Source organism: Cavia porcellus, unplaced genomic scaffold (assembly GCF_034190915.1).
Source record: "Cavia porcellus strain 051 isolate PalLab524CR breed Dunkin Hartley unplaced genomic scaffold, mCavPor4.1 scaffold_5, whole genome shotgun sequence".
NCBI lineage: Eukaryota > Metazoa > Chordata > Mammalia > Rodentia > Caviidae > Cavia > Cavia porcellus.
Window position 1 is genome coordinate 91,998,321 of NW_026947488.1, and position 23,043 is coordinate 92,021,363.

Below are 23,043 nucleotides of genomic sequence, written 5' to 3' on the forward strand. Positions count from 1 at the left end.
TCAGCAGTGTCTCCAATGCTTTAATATGAGCTGATAATTCTTTATTAGATTATGAGTTAGAAAAGGTAAGGGTCATAGCAGATTGATTTTGCTGCTGCATGTATAAATGTCAAATAAATGAACTATCGTTCTCCTTGAAGGGCAAAGTGGAGAGTAAACTGTGATGAGGACTTTAAGATTGTTTGACTTTCTCTCACACTTTAAATTTTTATTTGTTGTACTATAGAATTCACTCCTGCATCTATGTGGAATACCTCTCATTTCTCACAAAAGCCTCCTGAGTAACATATCTTTATGTTCTGCTCACGTTACTTGAAATTCCTCTTCATTCCTGTCTGGATAAACAATTCTTGGTTATCATTCAAATGCCAGGTAAAAATGTTGCTATCCCTTGATGTCTACTCTGACTCCTAAGACAATTTTGTTCAAGTTTTTCTGTTGAACTAATTAACAGTGAACTGTAAATTCTGCCTTCCTTACCATGTGGAGAACTAATTGGCTCTATCATAACAAGTACTTTCAAGTTAAGTTATTTTTATTTTCTTAATGATTCTATAAAAGAGCTTTCATGACTCTTGTTTGGAAATGGTTATCATATTTAAAAATTAAGTTATTCACATACTGAAAGTATCATAGGGTAACAGTAACCAATTCACATTTATATTTGATTCAATTCCCAGGAATAGCTTTTACTCTGGTAGTATGTGGCTGGTGACATTAACATTGCATGTGCTTGTCATTTATATCATAGTGCACAAACCTACAAACTAGTTTTGTGCTCTTGTTAAAAGTATATTCAAAATTAAAATTAATCGCAACACTAGTTTCAGTAGATTTCATGTAAAATAATAACACTTACAATGGAATGTGTTAAGACCTTAAAACAATGAGTGTTCAAGTGCCCAAACAGCAAACCCAAACCCTCTTACATCATGCACTTCTGTCATTCTTACTAGCTATGTGATTGTAGAGTTTTGGTCCCTTATCTTATCATTTGTATCCTTAATAAATAAAATTTGAGAATTCATAATGAAAATATATTCTTCATAATCCCAGTCAAACAATTCTCAAACTTATTCTTTTATTATAATTGATGTTTTCTTAATTGTCATCATTAACTGAAAGTATAATCTGTTCCTTGTAATTAGTTATGTCTGAACTCTGTACCAAACAAGAGTTCTATTTCCCTTACTAGCTTTGTTTTATAAATTCTAGGCATTACATTGCTTTAATGAAGAGGGCTAGACTATTTTCACAGACTGTTGGAAAGCTGAAAGTCATATTTTTATGTAGCTACACAAACTTGCCAACATTTGTGGTATGTTGTGAAGTCCTTAAGTGCTTCTTAGCAAACATGAAAAATAGTAAGTAGATGAGCAAATGAGACTGCGGGCAAAGATTTTATTACTTATTTTTCCTTTATCCATTTCTTCTTGTTTTAATCATGCAAACCTCTTTAACAAAATTTCTTCTACAATACAATACAATACAATTCAATATAAGAAATCTCTGTTACTCCAGAATTGAGAATCTCTGTTCTGCTCTCATAGAAATGACGTGCTTCCAGGGGTCACGGAAATAGCAATAAAACAGACCCAAGAGAAATTCTTTCAGGCTCTCTGATTCTGGGCTAAGTCAGCAACTACATGGGTAAATTCTCAAAGATGAAGCTTGTAAATATGCACCCATTATTAGTAACTACAAAAATGTTTTCCAAATACCTGTTAACACTGATCCAGGATTACACGTGGGCACCTGTCTTAATCCTGTGCCACTCCCTTTAGAATCATCTGAACACTGTACACTAAGTTCTCTGAGACCACGACCTTCTTAGACAACCTGCCTCACTCTTCTCTGACTCTTTCATGATAGTGAGATGGTGAACAAGAATTGAAGATACAGAGAGAGACAGAGAATTAGAGAAAAGGAAAAGACACTGTTAGACTTCTGAGTCACCTTCTTAATCCATTTTAAGTCACTTAAGTGACTGGTGCCTAAGAAAATGATCACAGGAAATTCCACCTTGGTAACAGAATTTATCCTCTTAGGACTCACAGATCTTCCAGAGCTTCAGCCCATTCTCTTTGTGCTGTTCCTGGCGATCTACTTGATCACCGTTGGGGGGAACCTTGGGATGATGGTCCTTATCTGGGTAGATTCCCACCTCCACAAGCCCATGTACTTCTTTCTTGCCAGTTTGTCCTGCTTGGATCTGTGCTATTCCACGAATGTCACTCCCAAGATGCTGGTGAACTTCTTATCGGAGAAGAAAACCATTTCCTATGCTGCTTGCTTAGTGCAGTGCTATTTTTTCATTGCCATGGTGATCACTGAATACTATATGCTAGCAGTGATGGCCTATGACAGGTACATGGCCATCTGTAGCCCTTTGCTTTACAGCAGCAAGATGTCAAAAGGAGTGTGTGTTCGCCTCATTGCTGGCCCCTATGTTTACGGGTTTCTCAGTGGTCTAATGGAAACTATATGGACATATCGCTTGAACTTCTGTGGCTCCAACATCATCAACCACTTCTATTGTGCTGACCCTCCCCTCATCCGCCTCTCCTGCTCAGCCACTTTCATTAAAGAAACTTCTATGTTTGTTGTAGCAGGATTCAACCTTTCCAACTCCCTCCTCATCATCATCATCTCCTATCTCTTCATTCTCACGACCATCCTTAGGATGCGTTCTGCTGAGGGCAGGCGCAAAGCCTTCTCCACCTGTGGGTCTCACCTGGTGACAGTGACTGTGTTTTATGGGACCCTGTTCTGCATGTATGTTAGACCTCCCACAGACAAGTCAGTGGAGCAGTCCAAAATCATTGCTGTGTTCTACACCTTTGTAAGCCCCATGGTGAACCCCATCATTTATAGTCTAAGGAACAAGGATGTGAAGCAAGCTTTTCAAAAACTGGTCAGAAGGAATGTTCTTTCCAAATAAAATCAATGAGTACCTTTCTTTATGAATTAAAGATTTATTTATGAGAACTTTATGCAACTTAATACAATTTGGTGTAAAGTTAATTTATATTCATGATGGAAATCTATAACAATAAAACATAAAATGCACAGGTACAAATATTTTATAATTACATATGAAACCTGAATGTCATGTTTGTTATGAAGGGTGAAAAGCTATGTATATCAATATGGTAAATAATCATTACACAGATTTATACTGAAATCTTTAGAGAATCTTGCAATATAAGAGTAAGATATTTCTTTCCACACCTCTTATCTTACAGTATTACCTCATAGTGACTTTATTATCATTTTTTCAAGTTTTCAGAAAAAAACTTTGTATATCAAAAAAGATTTATGTAGTTATATATGTACATATGTATGCAGAACTTTTGAAATGCGTGCTGTCACTACCTGATTCTTAATAGAAAATAATGCTATATTTTAAAAATAAAATAAAAAAGGATAGAGGGATACAGCATTTCAAGAAGTAGTAGGAAATTAACACTAGTTAATATATTGTATACTTTTACCTTAGAAGCAGTTGTTCAGAATATAAGATTTAGGCATAAAAATGATTAATCAAACAGTGACAGCACAAATTGTTCTTTTTTGATGAACTTACAGAGATTAGTAATATAGTTATCTACCTTGACACTCTAGAAAGAATGGCTGCCATCAAGAAATCAACAAATAACAAATGCTGCAGGGGGTATGGGGAGAAAGGAACCCTTGTTCTCTATTGATGGGAATGTGGACTGGCAGAACCACTCTGGGAATCAGTGTGGAGAGTTCTCAAAAAACTAGAACTGGAGGTCCCATTCCATCTAGCTATTCCCCTTCTGGGTATTTTCCCAGGAGAATTGAAACACCATACCACAGCAAATTATGTGTACCCATTTTATAACAGCACATTTCTGTAAAAGCTAAATCTTGGAAACAATCCAAAGGCTTATCAATCGTGGAACAGATAAAAAAAAAAGTGATATTTTTATACAATGGAGTATTACTCAGCTATAAAGAAAGATAAACTTGAGGCTTTTAAAGTAAACGGATGTAATTTGAAACCTTGCTGATAAGTGAAATAAAGCAAACTCATGGGTAAGTATCACCTCCCAAGTGTAAAAACCTGAAAGAGTAACAAGATCCAAATTGTACAATAGATATTGTGATAATGAAAGGGTAAGAAAGTGCTTAAAAAGAAAGAACAACTGGCATAAGAGAAAGGAGAAAAGGAAGAAGGAACGAAATTGTATGTATATAGATGTGTACGTGTACACTGAACTATTTTTCACAGAGCTCAGTGATTTGCTTTGTATCACAGTTCAAATTTACCCACCACTTTTTCTTGCCTGGAGTAGTTATTATGTATCTAATTCCAGAATTCAACATATTGTTTCTGATATTGAAAACACCACACCACAGCAAATTATGTGTACCCATTTTATAACAGCATATTTCTGTAGAAGGTAAATCTTGGAAACAATCCAAAGGCCTATCAATCACGGAACAGATAAAAAAAGTGATATTTTTATACCATAGAGTATTACTCAGCTATAAAGAAAGATAAGCTAATTTTAAAGACATAAGTATATTTCTTTCCACATCCCTTATTTATATTGTCATTTGGTATTTATTATAATTTTTCTGATTATTTTGAAGTTGCATAATATAAAAGAAATTGACAAAGATTGTCTGAGTTACCTCCATGAATTATATATTATTTCTAGCAGGAGTTCTACACTAATACTGTTTTTTTGTATCTTTTTTTAATTTTATGGTTAAAAGGTACAATTGTTGATACCTAGTGACAAGTTGAGAAGTTTAGAAGTTTAACTAAGGGACTCAGCAGGCAGCAGGGTCCTTAATTTGTAAACAACCTCATCTTGTGCAAGAGGAAGGCTCAGAGATAGTGTGTGCAAATAGCCTGCATACAATACAAGGGAGGAAAAGAGGCTTGCTCTCCACATCCTCTTTTGCTCTTGTGGCTTTTGCTGTATTCTGCCACCTTGAGCTGTTGTCCTGTTACATGCCACCCTGCCTTGGAGCCAGCTGATTATGGACTGAAACTTCCACACACTGTGAGCTAAATAAATCTTTTCTTCTTTAATTTTGGGAGTCCACTATTTTGTCTCAGTAATGAAAGAAAAGTAACTAAGATAAAAAGTAAAACAGAATATGACAACGTAACAGATATAGCTTTGTAAGGATTGTAAAACTGGGGGGAGAAGCCTTCCAGGCTGTTGTGTACTATAATGCAAGAATTCAAAAATGCTAATCAACAGAAGAAAATCAACAAGGTGAGTAAACTGAAACCAGCCCTATGATTGTGCAAGATGGCAGCTTGTCCATTCAGCATGCACTCTCCCTGGCTCACCCACATCTTCCAGTACAATGTCACTTCAGAATAGAGAGGAGAAAATTAGAGCAGTTTTGTCACCACTCTGCGGACACAGATGTAGATGTGGCAGAAAGGAAAAGCCTCAGAGTGTAACTAGCCCCTCTTCACAATAGGCATGCTTTTCCTCAGTTTTATTTCAAAACTGTCTTTCTACCATGGAGCTGATTTTTCGGCTAAATACTTTCCACATGGTTACGTTTTCTGATGCACTCATTCTACAGCATTCCATTTAATTATTTCAATTTTACATTATTATTTAAATATTTTCATTTGGAAATCAGATTGCTCATAAATTGTTAAGGGTCATAAACAGAGCTATCGTTTGAAATTTATGTATTTGTTTATGAAATCCTGGTAAAATGCATACTTTGATACATTTTATTTAATCACTCCATGCATATTTAGTTTTGCAAAACCAGCCCTTTTATTCTTCTGGTTTTTTAATCGCTTCATCCATGCCTGATTTTTACAGCTTGTGCAACACAAGATAAAGGTTCAGTAATCAGTGCAAGGTAAAATACCTAACAAATATTCATGGACAAAAGGAACAAGTACTTCCACAATAGGAGAGGTAAGAAAATTATCTTAGACCAACTAATGACTCTGAGGAAATATATTATCTGTCATAAGGCATCAGTGCTTTTCAGAAGTAAATACAAGTGAACAAAATGCTCTTGACATTTATGGCTGATTCAAGAAATAGTAAACTGATAGATACACTTTCCAGTGCATCAGTTTAAATAAGAAGTTGCATCAAGTACTTTGCTGAATTAACAGAGCACCTGGAAGAAAGGCATCAGCATGTTGAGACCACCTGTAAATCACCTGGTACTGGGACAGACATAGATTAAGTAGGCGTGCACTATTTTTTCTTCAATAAATTATTTTAGTGAACCCAGAATTTTATCTAAAATTTATGATATTATTTCTTTACTAACAAAAAATTCCTTTATCGAAGTCTGCTATGAGAGAGCTCAGGTAAACATCATTCCTAGGTATGCCTCTAAATGATTCTCTGGAAGAGATGAACATTTGAGTGGGGACAGTGACCACAGAGACTTCCTATCTAGAGGGTCAGCAGGCCCTTGCATGCGGAAAGCCTGCGTAGCAGAGAGCACAGAAAGGAAGGCAGCGTGGCTCCCCCTGCAGGCGGGGAAGCGTCATCCCGTGCCATTGGATGTTGGTGCTGGTGGTTCTCACAGCTCTGCGCTCACATCCGAACAAGGCTGCCCTCGTTTTTTTGCCTTCAGACTCAGGCTGAGCTATACCATGGGTGTTTCCTGTTTTCGGTTTTCAGTTACCAGCAACCCATGGCACTCTGGGCTTCACTGAATATATCAATTCTCATGACAATAGTATTTATAGTATGTTCAATATATACGTAATACATATAATGTATATGCAATATATTACATATAATACACTATATATACATAGGCTCCTGTGGGATTTATTTCTTTGAAGAACCCTTGCAAAAACAGGATGACAACAGAATGGTTTGAGAAAAACCATATATGAAGAATGAATTTTGGAATAAATTCTGGATTTCTGGCCTTAAGGCTTAAAGATGCTGGTGAGCATATCTGCCATGGTACAAAGAAAACTGTTAGAAGAAGTGACACTCAAATCATTTCTAATTCCCATGCTAATAGTGTCTGACTTGCCTTCAGAGAATATTTAATTTGTGGAACCGATGACATCATCTTCATTTTAAAAATGCAATCAGAAAAGCAGTCAAACTTATAAACATAAGTAAATTAGTTTTCCCTCATTATTTTGAAGGCACATAATTTCTCCCTTCTTTTTTAGGTTGTTCACTTTATCTTTTTGGCAGAACTACCTATATTTTTTGTATGTATTAGAACTAGCTAAAATGTTGTCATTTAGAATTGGAATCCAAACACGTGATACGGATGGTTGTGTAATTATAAATAGTTGAATGATTGCACAGAAAGGGCTCTGTTGACTGTGTGCATAGGACCAATGTTGAAAATCTTGCAATTTGCGCTTGTTCTAAAGATTAAAGAGGAAGAAGAAACTGAAATTGTGATGTATATACATGTTTCATACACTGTTAGATCTTCATATACATATTAACTTAATCCCCAAGGAAAACCTTGAAGCAATATTTTCAGGTAGAAAATACTAATATTCACAAAAATTTGATAATTTTTGTCTATAATTATAGAAATAAAATTGCTGGCTTAGGTACAACTTTTAAGTCAAATTTACCAAGTTCTAAATTTTTGAATTAATTTTGTGAAACAACTATTACAATTGAGGTTACTAGAAACACTTGAGAACAAAATGTTCAAGTCTTGGACAGTACCAACATATCTTGGTAGATAATTTTAAATGAATGTGGGATTTGAGGATATTATATGCATACACAGAAAGGTGATGATCTGGAGTTCTATAGTAGGGAAAGAGGAAAAGATAGGTACCCTAGTATTGTCTTAAATATATATGCGTGAGCACAAGGACAATTTAAATTATAGCAAATATCTGTGTCTGTGCATCTACTCATGAATGTTTATATATGTGTATTATGTCCGTCTGTATACAGACAGTATTCAGAGTCAGGAGATTTGCATATATAATAAAAAGGAGAGAAGGAAGGATATGGGTGAAGCAGAAAAAGGGTGTGTGAGAGGGGATTGCTATCTTTCTAAAGGTGATGACTACTGTTATACTCAAAGCCTTTACTTTTGTAAAATAGTTTAATGTGTTTACATATAAATATTGAGTTAGAGCTGAGTCTGAGATTAGGAACTGGTAAAAATTAGGTGACAGAATAATAGAGCAAAAAATAGATACCTTTGGACTCATTTCAGCAAAATAAAGGAAAGTGGACATAAGAAACAAGAAGGGAATAGACATAAGAGAAATCATAGAGGTGTTATAAACTTGAAGATTCAATAAAATAAAATTTCCGTGAAGAAATTCTCCCTAGTTTGAGGCCAGGTGATGGATTTAAAGAGTATATTTGTCTTGTGTTTTAATTTTAAATTTTGCAACCCAGATGATTTATCTTACATCCACAGAATTGGAAAATTTCGTGACTGTGTTAGTAAACATTTTAGAATTCTATGTGCAGTGAGATGAATGGAAAGAAGGTACAGGGAAATTTTAAAGTGCTCCAAGAGGTAGACACTAGTGTTATCCGATTGTTAACATGTTTTAAGTCATGGTGCAGTTTTTGCATAACCCCTAAATTCTAATAAGTGGTTGTCATTTTGTATAGTTTCATTGTACCGAGCAATCATTCTAGTAGCAACCTTGGGATACTGATCCTAAGGCATTAATATCAGTAGATAATGGATACTACTATCAGAAGAACTAAGTTCTTCTGAAAGCAAAACAAAGTAACTGATGCTGAAACAAGTTAGAACTGTATTTCAATTCCTATATTGTAAGCTGGCATGGCAATTTGGGTCCTCCAAGATTGGCAGTAGAAAGTCCAGGTCATTAAGCCTAATTATTATGCCATTTGTAAAAAGTTTTCCTCATTTTTATGATTCAGGAGGGCTCAATACTATGTCACCATTACAGCCAGTAGGAAGCCAACCAGTGAAGTTGAGGGAAGTCTGTGTTACAAACAGGCAGATAAAATTTCTCTTGTCCAGAACCTGCCATTTCACTGAAACAAATGTAGCTTGAGAACAAACCAAGAAAAACAAAGTTATTGTCACCATTGATTTTTCTCAGCACTTGCCTTTTGTTTTATTTCCAAGAGCTCAGCTGTAAAGTCATGGTCTGCCCTTGAAGTGCAAGCTTGTGCCTGTGGTATGGGATAGTGTGGGCTTCTGGTCTACTTGGTCAAATTACATTCTGGTGTAGGCGATCATTTTCTTTTGCTAGCTCAGATTTCACAGTTGTAAGTTACTGTGCTAACATTAGTTACTTCTGCACAATAATTTAAGACTGATGCTCTGAAAAATTCAGATTATTTAAAGAAGACTAATGGACTGGAAGAACATGAGACTTTCTGAGCCCTTTTTGCAAGATATGTAATTGTTCAATTTTACAAGTATTTATCTTTTCTTCTATTTTCTTCCAAAATAGCAGCTATTCATTGAGTAATAAGACACACTGTGTTTATATCTTACAAATAACGAATTAACATACATTTTAAATTTATCTTTGGGTGTCCTTAAGCAAAGAAACTGAGGGATTTTTAAAAAATCTGTGTACCTTGGAAAAATAAATGTTATCAGGAAAGGAAATTTTTTATAGGTTTACATGGTTGAAGTTTTTCTTCATTGCTTTATTATTATTATTATTATTATTATTATTTTGCATTTTATGCACAAGGCAACTTTGCACTTGGGATAAATTGGAAGAAATGTCCTTTTTTTTTGTAAACTAGATTTTGTTCCATTCATGTTACTTCTGCAGTGAGCATTAGATTGCTTATGAAAACACACCACTTGCTGGCCTCCTTTTCTTTTCCATAGTGGCCAGCCTATTTCAGATGGTGGCTGACAGTCAGAAGTCATGGAAAAACAGTTTTCAGTCCATTCCTCTTGAAAATGGGGAAACTGAGGGATAATTTTGGCTTTTATCTGTCCTTATGTTATACTGAGTTTTGTGATTTTCACATCATAATCTCTTGAGAGGCACAGAGTGTATTACACACAAAGGTCCAGCCCCTATAGTACATTGCATAAACAATGAGCACCACACTCCTCCAACAACCTTACCTTTACTCATGCATGGTCATGCACTCCAAGAATCCCAGCACTCTGGGAAGTGAGGTTGGAGGACTGAAAGTTCAAATCTAGCAAAGATAAGTGATCAAGGGCTTGTCTCAACAATGAACAAATTAGTAAGTAAATACATTGTCATGGTTTATGTCGGTGGCCCCCAGGCCTCATGCATTTACATTATGCCTCTGTGATTCATTCATTATATAGTGCTTGGATTGATGGTGGCAGTGCTACACCTACATAGGGGTGGAGCCAGAATGTGATGTAATGGCAGGAAGAAGGTGTGTCTCACTCTCTTTCTACCTCTTTCCTCCTTGTTGTTTGCAGTGGCCACAAACTGTAGCCCTGCCATGCCACCCTGCCTTGGAGCCAACTGAGTATGGACTGAAACCTCCAAAAATTGTAAGAAATAAACCTTTCCTTTCCCAAATTTGGCCATCAGGTATTTTGTCTCAGTGATGAGTTAAAAGTGACTAAAACATACTTGGAATTGGAGATTTAGTTCTATTTGAAAAGCTTTGTTTCTATCCCCAGTACCACACACACACAGAGAAATCATATTTGAGATACTTTCTGTGTTCTTCTATTTTTACCTATGCTTCTAATAAATAAACATTTGTATAGTTTTAAATATCAAATAATATTACATGTTTATAGACATTTCTGTTTCCTTTTACTCATCATCTCATAATATTAACCTTTTATCATTTCCTTTGGAAATTAACTTATTTCAAGTTATGACTATATTTCTGCTTATTACTTTTTCAAATATACACATGCTATATTCATTCTCTGTTACTCAAGGTAAAGTGCTAGCATCCTGCCATGGGGATCTGTGCCCCACATCACCTGCTTCTCTTTGTGTTCATAATAGAGTTTTCTCTGAAATTTTACTTAAACCAACCTGCACTATTACAATTACTGTGGATGCATTATGAGAAGTACCTGAAAAATAATATGATTAATTTTATGAATGTAAATATCACTATAGTAATACTTTAATGTTATGATTCTGATTCTCTCTTTACATAATTTGCATTTCATAGCTAATAAATACTTTGTTTCTTGCTTGCTTGATTTTTTTTTTTTTGCTTTCTCTCTTTCACAGTGTTTGATGCCAAGCCAGAGTTCTTGTATGTTAAGCAACTGTACCCGCCAGCTCTAGTAGTTTTATTCTACACAGAATCTCACTGAGCTGACTGGGCTGGGATCCTATGACTTGTGATCCTCTTGCCTCAGCTTTCAGATTTGCTGGGTGTGTTAACTGTGTTGATCAGCTTTCCATTCCTGTGACAAAACACCACAAAAAACTACTGAGTAGGTGAAACAGAGCATAGAAGTTGAGAGGCATTGCCAACTACTTATGGGTTGATGGTGCTGCGAGGTTGGCAGGATAGAGAGCCCCATACACTTGGCCTGTGTGTCTCCACTTCAGTTCCCATAACCTAAAATGTGACAAGATCCTCAGAACAGGCAGAACAAGACAATTAATAATTTGATGAATCAATGATTTTTTTATTATTCTGACTTAACAGAGATAATTTTATGGAACAATTAATGGTTTTTTCCTACTATTCATTCTGCTGAACTTACTGGTGCTCTAGCTGGGAAGCTATGGGATAAAATTCAACAAATAGCCATTTATGAAAATCAGGATCTCTCCAATCCTGAAAGAAGAATATCCCTGTACCTTGCTTTCTTGTGGACATTTATCCCAAGATCCTCATGACTTGTTAAGATACTGACAGTCTTCATCTTCCGGTCTTAGCACAACACTCTCCTTACACTGAGACAGAAAGATTTGGCTTTGTAGTTATTCAAACCTGGGATTGAGCCCAGTTTTAGTAATTGTTTCATTTTATTTGGTTAGTTGGGTAAGCTTTGAGAAGCCACCTCTCAGTGTGAGCATATTCAGAAGTAAAACAGGATTAGTGAGGTCTCATGGAATCATTGTGAATATTAAATGTTTACAAATTACCTTTCCTTGAGCATAGATTCAGACAAATATACTCAGAGTTTCATTTTGGTTATAATTTGAGGAAAGATTCCCAAAGAGAGAAACTTACCAAAAAGCAATAAATTGTATTTCATTTATTATATCCACAAAATAATTGTAGTGGAAGAATTTACTTTTGTTTCTTAGTTCTTTCTTTCTTTCTTTCTTTCTTTCTTTCTTTCTTTCTTTCTTTCTTTCTTTCTTTCTTGTTTGAAGCAGGTTGCCACTGCATAGTTCAGGCTGGTCCTGAGCTCATTTTGTAGCTCAGGCTGGACTTGAACTGGAAATTACAGGTGCTTGCCATGATGTCTGGCTACTCTTTTAATGCAGCTTAAACAGCATTTCATTTTATACTGAACTTATTGTAGAACAATAGAAATACACCATAGCTCTCATAAAAGACATACTAATCTCAGTTCAAAGCTTGAGACAGTTTCATGAGAATTTGAATGTTGCCAGAATATTTTGGATTTTGTTTTTTAGTATTGTCTAAAGCATTATACTGGTATTCATGACAGACTGGTGGTTTGAATTTCATGAATATGGATTTTTCTATTATCTTGATTGAATGAAATATATTCAGGCTAATTAACATGTAACCCTCTGAGTATGATCTCTCCTGGGGTTCTCCTTTCAATTACTTCCTTGTGTTCCATGGGAGAATCTCCTTAGATAAATACAAATGTCAATAAAGCAGATATAAATCCACCAATACCAGTCCAAATTTGACCCTCATAGTCATCAAGAACCACTTATTTTTACAGGTAGAAATAGACATGCATTTGAACATTAACTTTCATTATCTTGACACATACACATATTCTTCATCATACTACCTACTTTTTAGATCATTCTGTATCCAAATAGGTAGTCTGAGGGGAGCAGATTTACACAGGCAATGTATGAAAGAAAATCTGTAAAGTGGATGAGCTCACTGTGTCACTTTGCAGAACTTCCAGTGTTACTGAAATAGTCTGCTTTAATTCTGGACTATGAATGCTTCAGCAATTGGTTTCACAATATCCTGTAGCACAATGCTATTCTTTTTTAAATTTTCTATTTGCTTAGCATATTGATGTCTACTTTCATCAACATGCAAATTGAAAAATATTCAAGATTATACTGTATCTTAATTGTTCAAAAGCTTGCTGACCTCTAAGAACTCAAGTAAATGCTCAGACAGGTTTATTGTTGTGACCACTAAATATGTGGAAAATCTGTCCTTTGCTTCAGTATGTGGAGCTAAGAGGCTTGGGCGAAAAGATCTATGGAGTCTTTTTTGCTTGTACTACTTCATAACTTTCTTTGTTATCTTCCAGTGTCTCAATTTTTACTCTTTTGAGCCAAGAACTGAACCCAGGACCTTGCGCTTTACAGGGAGGTGTTATATTAAGTCAGTGTCTTAATTTTGTTACATCACAAGGAATCTTAATATTCCAGGAAAATCTTTTTTAAAAAGTCATTTTAAAAAAAAGTTGAGCCAGAAATTTAGAATTTAAATCTAATCATATCCAAATTGTGTCAAGTACTTTTAAGAGTTAAGTGATGAAAAATATTCTGACTCCTAGTTTTCCAAACTACACAAGTAGTCACAGAATCATTCCTAGTTCACCATCAGGGCTACTGCCCATATCAGAATGTTTGTTCTGAGAATTTCTTGTTTCTCAGCAGCAGTCAATGAGCTATCTTGGAATTGTTGCCTCTGTTCATCCATGTCCATAAATTCAAAATTTAAACAGTGTGATTGAGTTTTCCTCTTAAGTGTCTGTCTTTAGGTCCACTGAGACCCAAGGAATCTTTCAAATCTTTTTAGAGATTAAGTCGATAATATCATGCAGATCCTGGAAGAGGGAGTTACTCATGGGCTGAGTGTAGCAAGAAATAATCATGTTTATGGATAAGGAAGTGTTTCCACACAAATGAGTCTGAGGCGAGCTGGGGCCACTGAATGGGAGAAGCTCTATACAGTGTTACAGAGGATGCCCATTCCTGTCTAACACTAAGACAAATCTCAGGGTACCATGACTCCTGAGTGATACTCGGTCTAACAAGACCTGGTCTCCTCTCACTGTTACCACCACTCTAAAATCTGCTCTCCATGGGGGGCTCTCTCCGTGGTCTCTTTCTCTTCTCTCCTTCTTGAGAGCACAGATCTGGTCATCTGAAACCCATAGTCTGTTATCAGCAAAGCCTGCCATGTCTGCCAGTTTCTCTTTAATATTCCCCTCTGCTGGTCTTTGTTCTCCTGCAGGGCTCACTGTAGGTGGTTATGTTTAATATCCTCTTGACCCACAGAGCAGAGCAAGTGTCATTTTTATTATCTTTTTCCCTCAGTCTTCCTTAAAAATCCAACTTTTCAATCGCTTATCATCTGATTGCCCACGATTATTCACTGCCCGCTAAAGTACTAACTCCTATATCAGCTCCTTCCTCATTGTTTGCCTATAATTTAAAATCAACACTGTTCCCCTGCAGGTGTGTTTACACTGGTCATGGGAATTTGGGATGTACACATAACATTCTGCTTTTCTCCTCCCTCTTTGCATGTGTTGTCCTTTCCCACTTTCAAAACATTGCTTAAGTATTAACAAATTATTGCTAAAATCTTCTAATGCTATATTATTTGCATGATATATGTGAAGATCTTTTTAAAATGCATTTAAAATTCAAGCATATGTGATGAATTAAATATTTTAAAGCACATCAATCTGTTCTATTCCCAATAATAGTTTGGCCTAAATATCTTTTTTTCCTTGATAGTAATAGTATCAAGCAAGGTTTATTTTGAGAAATAGTGTCTACTAGTAATTATTATTCTATTTTTAACCTTTCAGTGTCTTTATTTTTCAGATGCATACTTTGAAAATATCTTATTTGAGGCTTAATTTTATATCCATTTTGAAAATCTTGTCATTCATTTGCTGTTATCATTGATATATTTGGAGTTATCTTGTACTGTAATTGTCTTTTCCAACATTTTATTTTTCTTCAGTCTTGCACAGACTTTGAGTTTTATTTTCAAGATTTTTCTATACTGGTTTGAAGTTGATGTGCTACTGTTCTAGTTAAATTTGTTGCTCACAGTATTATATTGTGTACTGAATATCTAAAATGAATAAGCATAACACTTTAAAAAGTACCTTGTGTTTAAAGCACATTTTAATTTTGATTGTATCGGTGGAGGTTTATGATTTTTCTTGGGAAGATTTCTTTTTTAATTTTATCCTCATTTGTTTTAGCTCCAGGGTTTTTTCTATGCATCATATTATTGTTTTTATACTAACAATGTTTTTGGATACACATATATGTATTTTCATAATTTTATTATTTCAGATCATTTGTGGAGGAAGGTTATTTTTCTTCTTCTTGAAGTAGACTTTCAAAAATTTTCCATTAATTCTGGAATCTTAGTTTTTCTATTTTTTCATTTTTAAATTTCATTGCTTCATGTTAGTTTCCTTTTTTTTTCAATTTTTAACCTTATGCAATACTGAGGATTGAATCCAACACATGCACTGAATTGCATCCCCAACTTTCTTTCTTTCTTTCTTTCTTTCTTTCTTTCTTTCTTTCTTTCTTTCTTTCTTTCTTTTTAGTTCTGTAGATTTTAAGACAAGCTTTTGCTGAGTTAGGCAGGTTGTCCTGGAACTTGTGGCCCTCTTGACTTATCCTTGTAAGCAGTGAGAATCACACATTGTATTAGTATGGAATAATCCTAGATCAAGAACTTTAAAATGAGTTTTTAATATAAGGCATAATTACAGCCTTTCATCCTAATGACTTTACATACATTACAGTTAAGATACAGAAAGAAGAAGAAATTCATGGAAAAACACTGCCTCCCACATCAATATGGATGAAAGGATGAGCCTGCCTGGGGATTATACAGATATCTTTACAGCATGAGTGCACTAATACAGAGACAGATGGAAACAAAGGGCTAAGCTAAAACGTATGCTAGGTCATCAAACATAAATGCATCCTTCACAGAGAACCTAGGTATCGATGAAGGAGTGTAAGCACCCTCACTCAACCTAATGGAAAGACTGCCTAAATTGTGGTGTAAAAGTGCAAAAAAAAAGTCCATGCCAACAATGTTATATATTCATATAACGGGGATAGTTTACATGAATTCCAAAACAGCCAGTTTTAAAATCAAGAAATAGAATACACATCACCACCATCTCCTTCAAAAACAATTCCATACAAATAAGTAAAACTTTTCAAGGTCTATACAGTTGGTGAGAATGTTAGACTGTTACAGGATAGAACATCACAAGGTAAGAATAAGGTGTGATGTATTTCTGAGTGTAACAAATCATGTCTTTTTTTGGAATTCAGTTTTTCAATATTAAAATAAAAATAGGAAATTTTTAAAAAATTTTCTGTCTTTTTGAAAATTATGTGTCTCCCTAGAGTATATGCAAGCATGCAAACAGGAGTTTTAAGTATTTCTCTTATTCCCTTTATTTAGTGTATATTAGTTGCACAGAATACTGGATTTCATTTGGTAAATGCTTATTTGCATATGGCATACTCTGATCATCTTCACACCTGCATTCCTTCTTTTTTCTCTCCTTCCCCCTTGTCTAACTCCATCCTCTGCTTTAATCTTCCCCCTCTCTCTTTCTCTTTCTTTCTCTCTTCTCTCTCTTCTTCTATATACAAAAGAAAATATGCAACATTTGTTTTTCTGAGTTCTGCTTCTTTTACTTAAAATGAGGATTTCCTGCTATACTTTCTTTTCCACAAATGTGATTTCATTCTTCATTGCTGAGGATCCTTTGTGTCTATATTCTATATTTTCATTATCCACTCATCAATTGATGGTCACCCAGGATAATGGCATGACTTAGCTACTTTGAATCATGCCACAGCACACATGGATTTGCTGGTATCTCTAAGCTATGTTGACCTCAGCAGAGAAGGAATGGTCACAGCTGTATCAAACATTGCCCTACTTTGAGTTTTCTGAGTGACTATCAAGCTGAATTCTACAGCAGCTTCTCAAATTTACTTTGGCACCAGCAGCATCCAAGTAACCTTTTTCTCTACTCTCACCATATTTACTGTGTTTCCTTGATGATAGCCACTCTGAATTGGTGAGGTGGAGCTAGAGTGTAGTTTTCATTTTCATTTCTGCCATAGCTAAAAATGTTGAAATAAACTTCTAAGAATTTTGAAAAAGTCTTGTACAATTTATTCCTTCTCAATTTATTCCTTTTTAAAGTATAGGGATACTTTATAATTCTGTGCAAAGGTTCCAGCTTATTTTTTTATTTTAAAGGTACTAAAATACAAAACAAGAAGACAGAACAAAGCCAATTGAGACAGTGTAGTGAAATTGGTACAGAACTTCACAGCAGGTTATCGGGATAACAGTAATAGGTATCACAGTATATCTTATTATCTTCATAATAGTAGTTGTTCTTTCAATCATGTATGGCAAAATAAAATGAAGAACAGAACATTATAGTACTTATCAAAACACAATATTGAGTAGAACAGTACCTTTAATCAGAATAAAGCAAAACAGTAATAAAAATATTTGCCTTCAAAAGGTGGTAGAAGGAAATCCCCATTATTTGCTATATTGCATATGGTCAGCCTCCAAAGAGATGCTCAGATCTCTGGTTCCCATTTGCTAAAAGGTGGCAGGGGAAGTGGGATGTTTGACTCTAAGCCCGTGCACCAGTAGGTTCACATTGCTTAACAGGGAGGCAGGCTGGTTGCTTGGTTTCCCAGAATCCTAAGTTCTAACATGGTGTGGATCTCAGGAGACACTAGTGGTTCTCCCCCCAGTGACAGAGATGAGGCTCCAGACATAATTTATATGGCAGCTGACATCATGCTGAATTATGGCTAGGTAACTGTAAGGTTAGATAACTCACCTCTAACCTTGCTATCTAACTGAACAATAAACCACTCAGCCTCTGGGCTTATTAAAATTATCTCATTTTAGTGCATTTGGATAAGTTTTGGCATTCTTTCTGTAAAGAATTATACTTTTTTCTTCAGGTTTGTTTTGTCTTTCATATATATACTAATTTATTGTGTATCCACACATATATTCATTTCTTCATTCATTTACCAGCAGATTATAAATGTTTACTAGTCACCAGTTACCATAGGTGAATAGCATATTTGAAGTCTATTTCATTTCCATCACTTCTTGCTATTAATTCTATCATTTTTTGAGCTTTCAGTAGCCTTAGTGAAGATTTTAAAGTCCTACTCAGAAACAAAGATAAAGTTTCCAAAATTTATGCAACACAAGTGTTAGCTACTAAATAAATGACAATACAAGGTTTTAAATGTCCATAATCATACAATAAAAATCTTTAAATAACCTTTAGAGAGTGATTCCTAAATGGCTTACCATATTTGGCTTTCTTAATCCTCAGTATATCCAGTAAAGACCCAGAAAATGTCTTGACCACCCAAGACATAATGATGACAATGATTGACCTCTGTCTTCTCATTTCAAGAACTCATACTTTCCAAGAGCACATTGTACATGGGCATAATAGTAATGGCATAGTGCTAAAATGAACAATCTTACCATTCCTTGATCCTAGAGAGACAGCTGAAGCTCTGACCATTACCATGAAAAGCTGTACACTTGAACTTATAAATTTTAAATGGCCAATCATAAAAATAATTGCAAAGATTTACTGAGAAATCTTTACAAGAAATGCACATGCAATAAATTAAATGGTAAGTACAATCTCTGTCATAGGTCCACTGGTCATTTGTCTTTAACAAATGAGGGAGTTAAAGATGGCTGTTCAGTAGAAAAGCACAGTGTCACACAGTCAGTGGCATGGTTGTAATTTTCTATTTGTTTCCAGAATTGTGCTTTAATTGGCATATTATACTTATTTTCTAGTACCGAGGAAAGTGAAAGTAAATATCTACACTTTTTCCAAATAAGCTATTAAGAAATATTTTGTTGTTGTTGAATTAAATGACACTGAACAATAACTTTTCACATAATTAAAAGCCATTGGTGTTTAGTAAGAATTAATTATTCAAGGGTTTCGTTGCATCTTAATTAAAATTTGAGGAAGAGGATGAAAAAAAACCAATTCTAAATTTTCAACCATGAAAAATTATGCATATTCTCCTATTGCCACTGCTGAAATTTGCCATGTTTTTGAAAATATTTTTGTATGCTCATTTGGATCATAGAGTACTGACTTCAGAATGGACCCAGAGGAAACAGGATACAGTGTAGTTATAACAGCCCATCACTCACCCTTCTAATCACCCCCACTCCAGCTCCCAGGCAGAAAGACTCCTGCTTCCATCACTCCACACTGTAGCTATCTATCTATGATCCTACTTGTAAACAATCTCCATAAAGTTGTAGACTGTCTATCCAGGTTCTCACAACCAGGTGTACACAAAGTTTGCTTTAGGAAGGTTCAATGTAACTGTTTTAGAAGTCAGAACCTTGCTATTTTTCAGTATCCACCAAAAATGCTTTCTCACTGTTCTAATGCAGGGAGGACTAATGCAGAAAGACAAGGTGGCTGTGAGCAGAGGAACTTCCATTTATGAAAAGTCAGTAGGTTGCATCAGATTCATGCTCCTCCATCCTATTCTCCCATGCCTGGTTCCAAATTAGATTGGTATTGTGGCTTAGTCATGATGTCCCCACTGTGGTATCAGGATGCTGCATGCACTCTGAATAACAACCACCAGCTTTTCTCTTTCAGATATGGCTTAGAGGAGCAGAGTGTGTATGGAAGTACTCTTACTGAATGAGAGAAATGCAAGACAAACAGGAATCTCATCTGCGGCCAGATTTAAAATTTTTAATTAAAAATTTAAAATTTTTAAATGATTTAAAGTTTTTTTACTGCTTTTATCCCTATTCCTCAAACCATCAGCCTGATAGTTCTGCACAGGTCCTCTTCTGTCCACCCTGTTTATTACATCATAAGTGATTATGGCCGAGATGATGGGCAATTAAGAAGGTGGGTTCTACTTATTAGTACAATCGCTTTAAAGACAGAAATATTCCAGAGGTATTTTTTCCTTCCCTTACCAAGGATTTTTAAAAATTAAAACAGCCTCATAGTCAGAGAAGGCTGACAAGTGAAAACTTTCCTTTGATTCAGGAAGTATGTAAAATTAATTCACTTCTAAATCTTAAACATAATCATTTTAGAATTGGGTTAATTTACTAAAATAATAAATTTTAACTGTTTCTCAAAAATGAGTTCACCTTTTCAACACAGTTGACTCCAAACATGCGATTTTCCTGACTAGCATTGACTGAGCAAGTTAATTGGGCTGTGGTAATCTATAAGGAAAAGAAAGGAAATATTTCAAAGGTCTAAATCCAGAGTATTTAGCATTATTCCAAAATGCACTAAACTGGATCATAGTACATGAACTTCATGGATTTTAAATTTATCACTCAACAATTTTCTTTAATATTCTAAGTTTCTCTTAATAATAATGTAAAATTTTGTGTTTGTGTTTTAAATATCAGTAGAATATGTTTTCTAATAGTTTAATGGAATTACCCCATTTTATCTCTTTGGCAATGATAAAAGCAAAAGAGGCAAGTTCACAAGACAGCTGTGAGAAAAGCTACATCATAGGCAGTGGAGACAGTCAAGTAGTCAGGATTTTTAGCTGTAAGTAACTCAGTTAGTCTTTTATGGAGGAGAAGCGCAAGTCAGCATGGAGAACAAGGCAGGTCTGGTGTCCAGTTAAAGAATACGGGTGACCAACAGCAATCTGTTAAACTGTGTCTCTGACATGCCAGCCTTTCTTGCTACTTATTGCTGACCTAAAAAGGACATGTGCTTGGATGGCTCAGCACCATCGCCAAACTGTCCTGATTCATCCAGAATTTGTTTCTTACATAGAGGATGGAAAAAAGGAGCATCCTCACTCCTTTGGTGTTTGCCTCTTTCTAGCCTGAATATTAGCTGGTTTTAAAAAGTGTTTAGAAATTATATTTTCAATTTATCATTTCCTGAACAAGTAGGGCTATGGCTTTTGAGTTTGTTTTACTTTGAGTTTTTATATTCTGCATATATGGTAAATACTTCGAAGAGGCATGGTAGTTCCCCAATAAATGCTTGTGTGCACAGAAGTTATGCACTGCTTTGCTAACACATCTGACCATTCTGCCAGTGATATGACCAAAAATATTCTGTTGACTTTCACATGTTAAGTACAATCTTAGCTAAACTAGGTGAAGCCTATAAACTACATAATTTCAGCCTTAATTTCTGTAGACTAATAATTCTTTGCTTCAGTAGATAATAAATAAACCAACAATGAGGTTACAGAATATAAGAGTACCTAAAATTATTGTGTGTTCTTCTTTAGTATCAATGGTGAAGTAACTTTTTCTGAAATTTCTTTCAGTTATTTTGTATTGGGTTAAATAATTATGAAACTGTAAAGCAAAATGGTAAGACATATCTCACATTTTTGGGTTTCTGAAAGTTGTATTAATTGTAAAAACATAAAACGAATAAAAATGATAATGCAGAATTTCAAAACAAAATAATAGAGGTTTAACACTGGTTAATATATTGCATATTGTTATCTTCAAAGTAGTTGTTCAGATTTCAAGATATATGCATGAAAATGTTCAAACAACTGAATAATGAAAGCACAAAACGTTCTTTTTGATGAACTAACAGAGATTAACAGTATAGTTATCTATTTTTAACTGTATATTTATTTCAATTTGTATTTTAAAATATCTTAGAGATAGTAATTGGAAATCAATTTATCAGTACATCTAATAGAGTTAAAATCATAATTAGTAATGCTTAATTTCAAATTTGATTAACTGTCCTATGAAGAAGACATTTTAAAATTCTCACCGTTTTTGTTAAATGAAAAAATATTCATTGCTCTGTGTTTTATGTTGAATAAATATATACAATGGTGAAAAAGAACTGTTTGTATCACAATGATGTTTTGCTGGATTAATATCATTTTAGAATCAAAATCAATTGTTTTTCTTCTGTTCAAATTGAAGCAAAATCATTATTTCATTCACATGTTTTTCTTGACACTACTGACAGTGGTTAATGAAAATATTAGTGAAATAATGTAATGAAGTAATGAAACATTTCATTAGAGGGCAGAAGCTCTACTTTTTGGAAAATAGTGAAGAGGTTTGTTTCCTTTTGCTTCCACTTCACTGATCCCCTAGCACCTAGAGTTAAGTGCTCCTGCTCTGCTTAACACATGTCAGGTTCCTGGCTTTATTATTAATATCTTCCTACAGAAGTGCAAAACTTTGATATTTACTGTGGTAATGTGCAATTGTCTACAAAATAAGTGATTTCCTTCAGATTACTCTGCATTTTGGATGCATAATTTTCTGTGTATTTTAACAATATGGTCTAATACGCCAGCACATCACAAGGTCAAAGTTTATGGTGCAAAGATTAAATAATTCATCATCCCTAGGCTAGTGTAACAGCACTTTAGGTAAGTGCTTATTGCAATTTAAATAATAGAAACACATGAAAATAAAGCAAATGTTTATAACACTGAAGTTGATAGTATTTGCATTTTTGATCACTTAAACTGTGGCAATAAATCATAGATTAAATCATAAATTATAGCAATATTTAGTACAATTATTTAATAAATAGCAATCATATTAATTTATATTCTTAGTAGTGCGGCAAATTACTTGTAACTAAGAATTTAAAAATATGATGCTGGGCTCTATTACTTAATTAGTGTTATAAACTTTTATTGATTATTCTTTTTTTGTTGTTTTTATCCTAAAAATGAATGGTCATTGTAATTTCCCTAACAGATGTATTTTTCACTTTATTTTTTCCACATTGCTTTAACTAATGAGTTTTTTGTTCTAAATGAAAAAGTAGCAAATCTTTCCTAGCTCCTTATGCCAGTAGACTTATCAACATGGCTGACTTCTAGACAACAGAATGCAAAAAGTCATGTCACATGAATCCTGC

At 34.6% G+C, this 23,043-nt stretch overlaps 1 protein-coding gene across 1 annotated transcript; it reads left to right on the plus strand.

Moving 5' to 3' along the window:
* The first annotated feature begins 1,999 nt into the window (after positions 1-1,999).
* LOC100726285 (olfactory receptor 5M5) lies at positions 2,000-2,941 on the plus strand. The gene has a single exon (XM_003469412.4). It carries the CDS (start codon positions 2,003-2,005, stop codon positions 2,939-2,941), a length of 939 nt encoding a protein of 312 aa, XP_003469460.2. The 5' UTR covers positions 2,000-2,002.
* Positions 2,942-23,043: the final 20,102 nt, after the last annotated feature.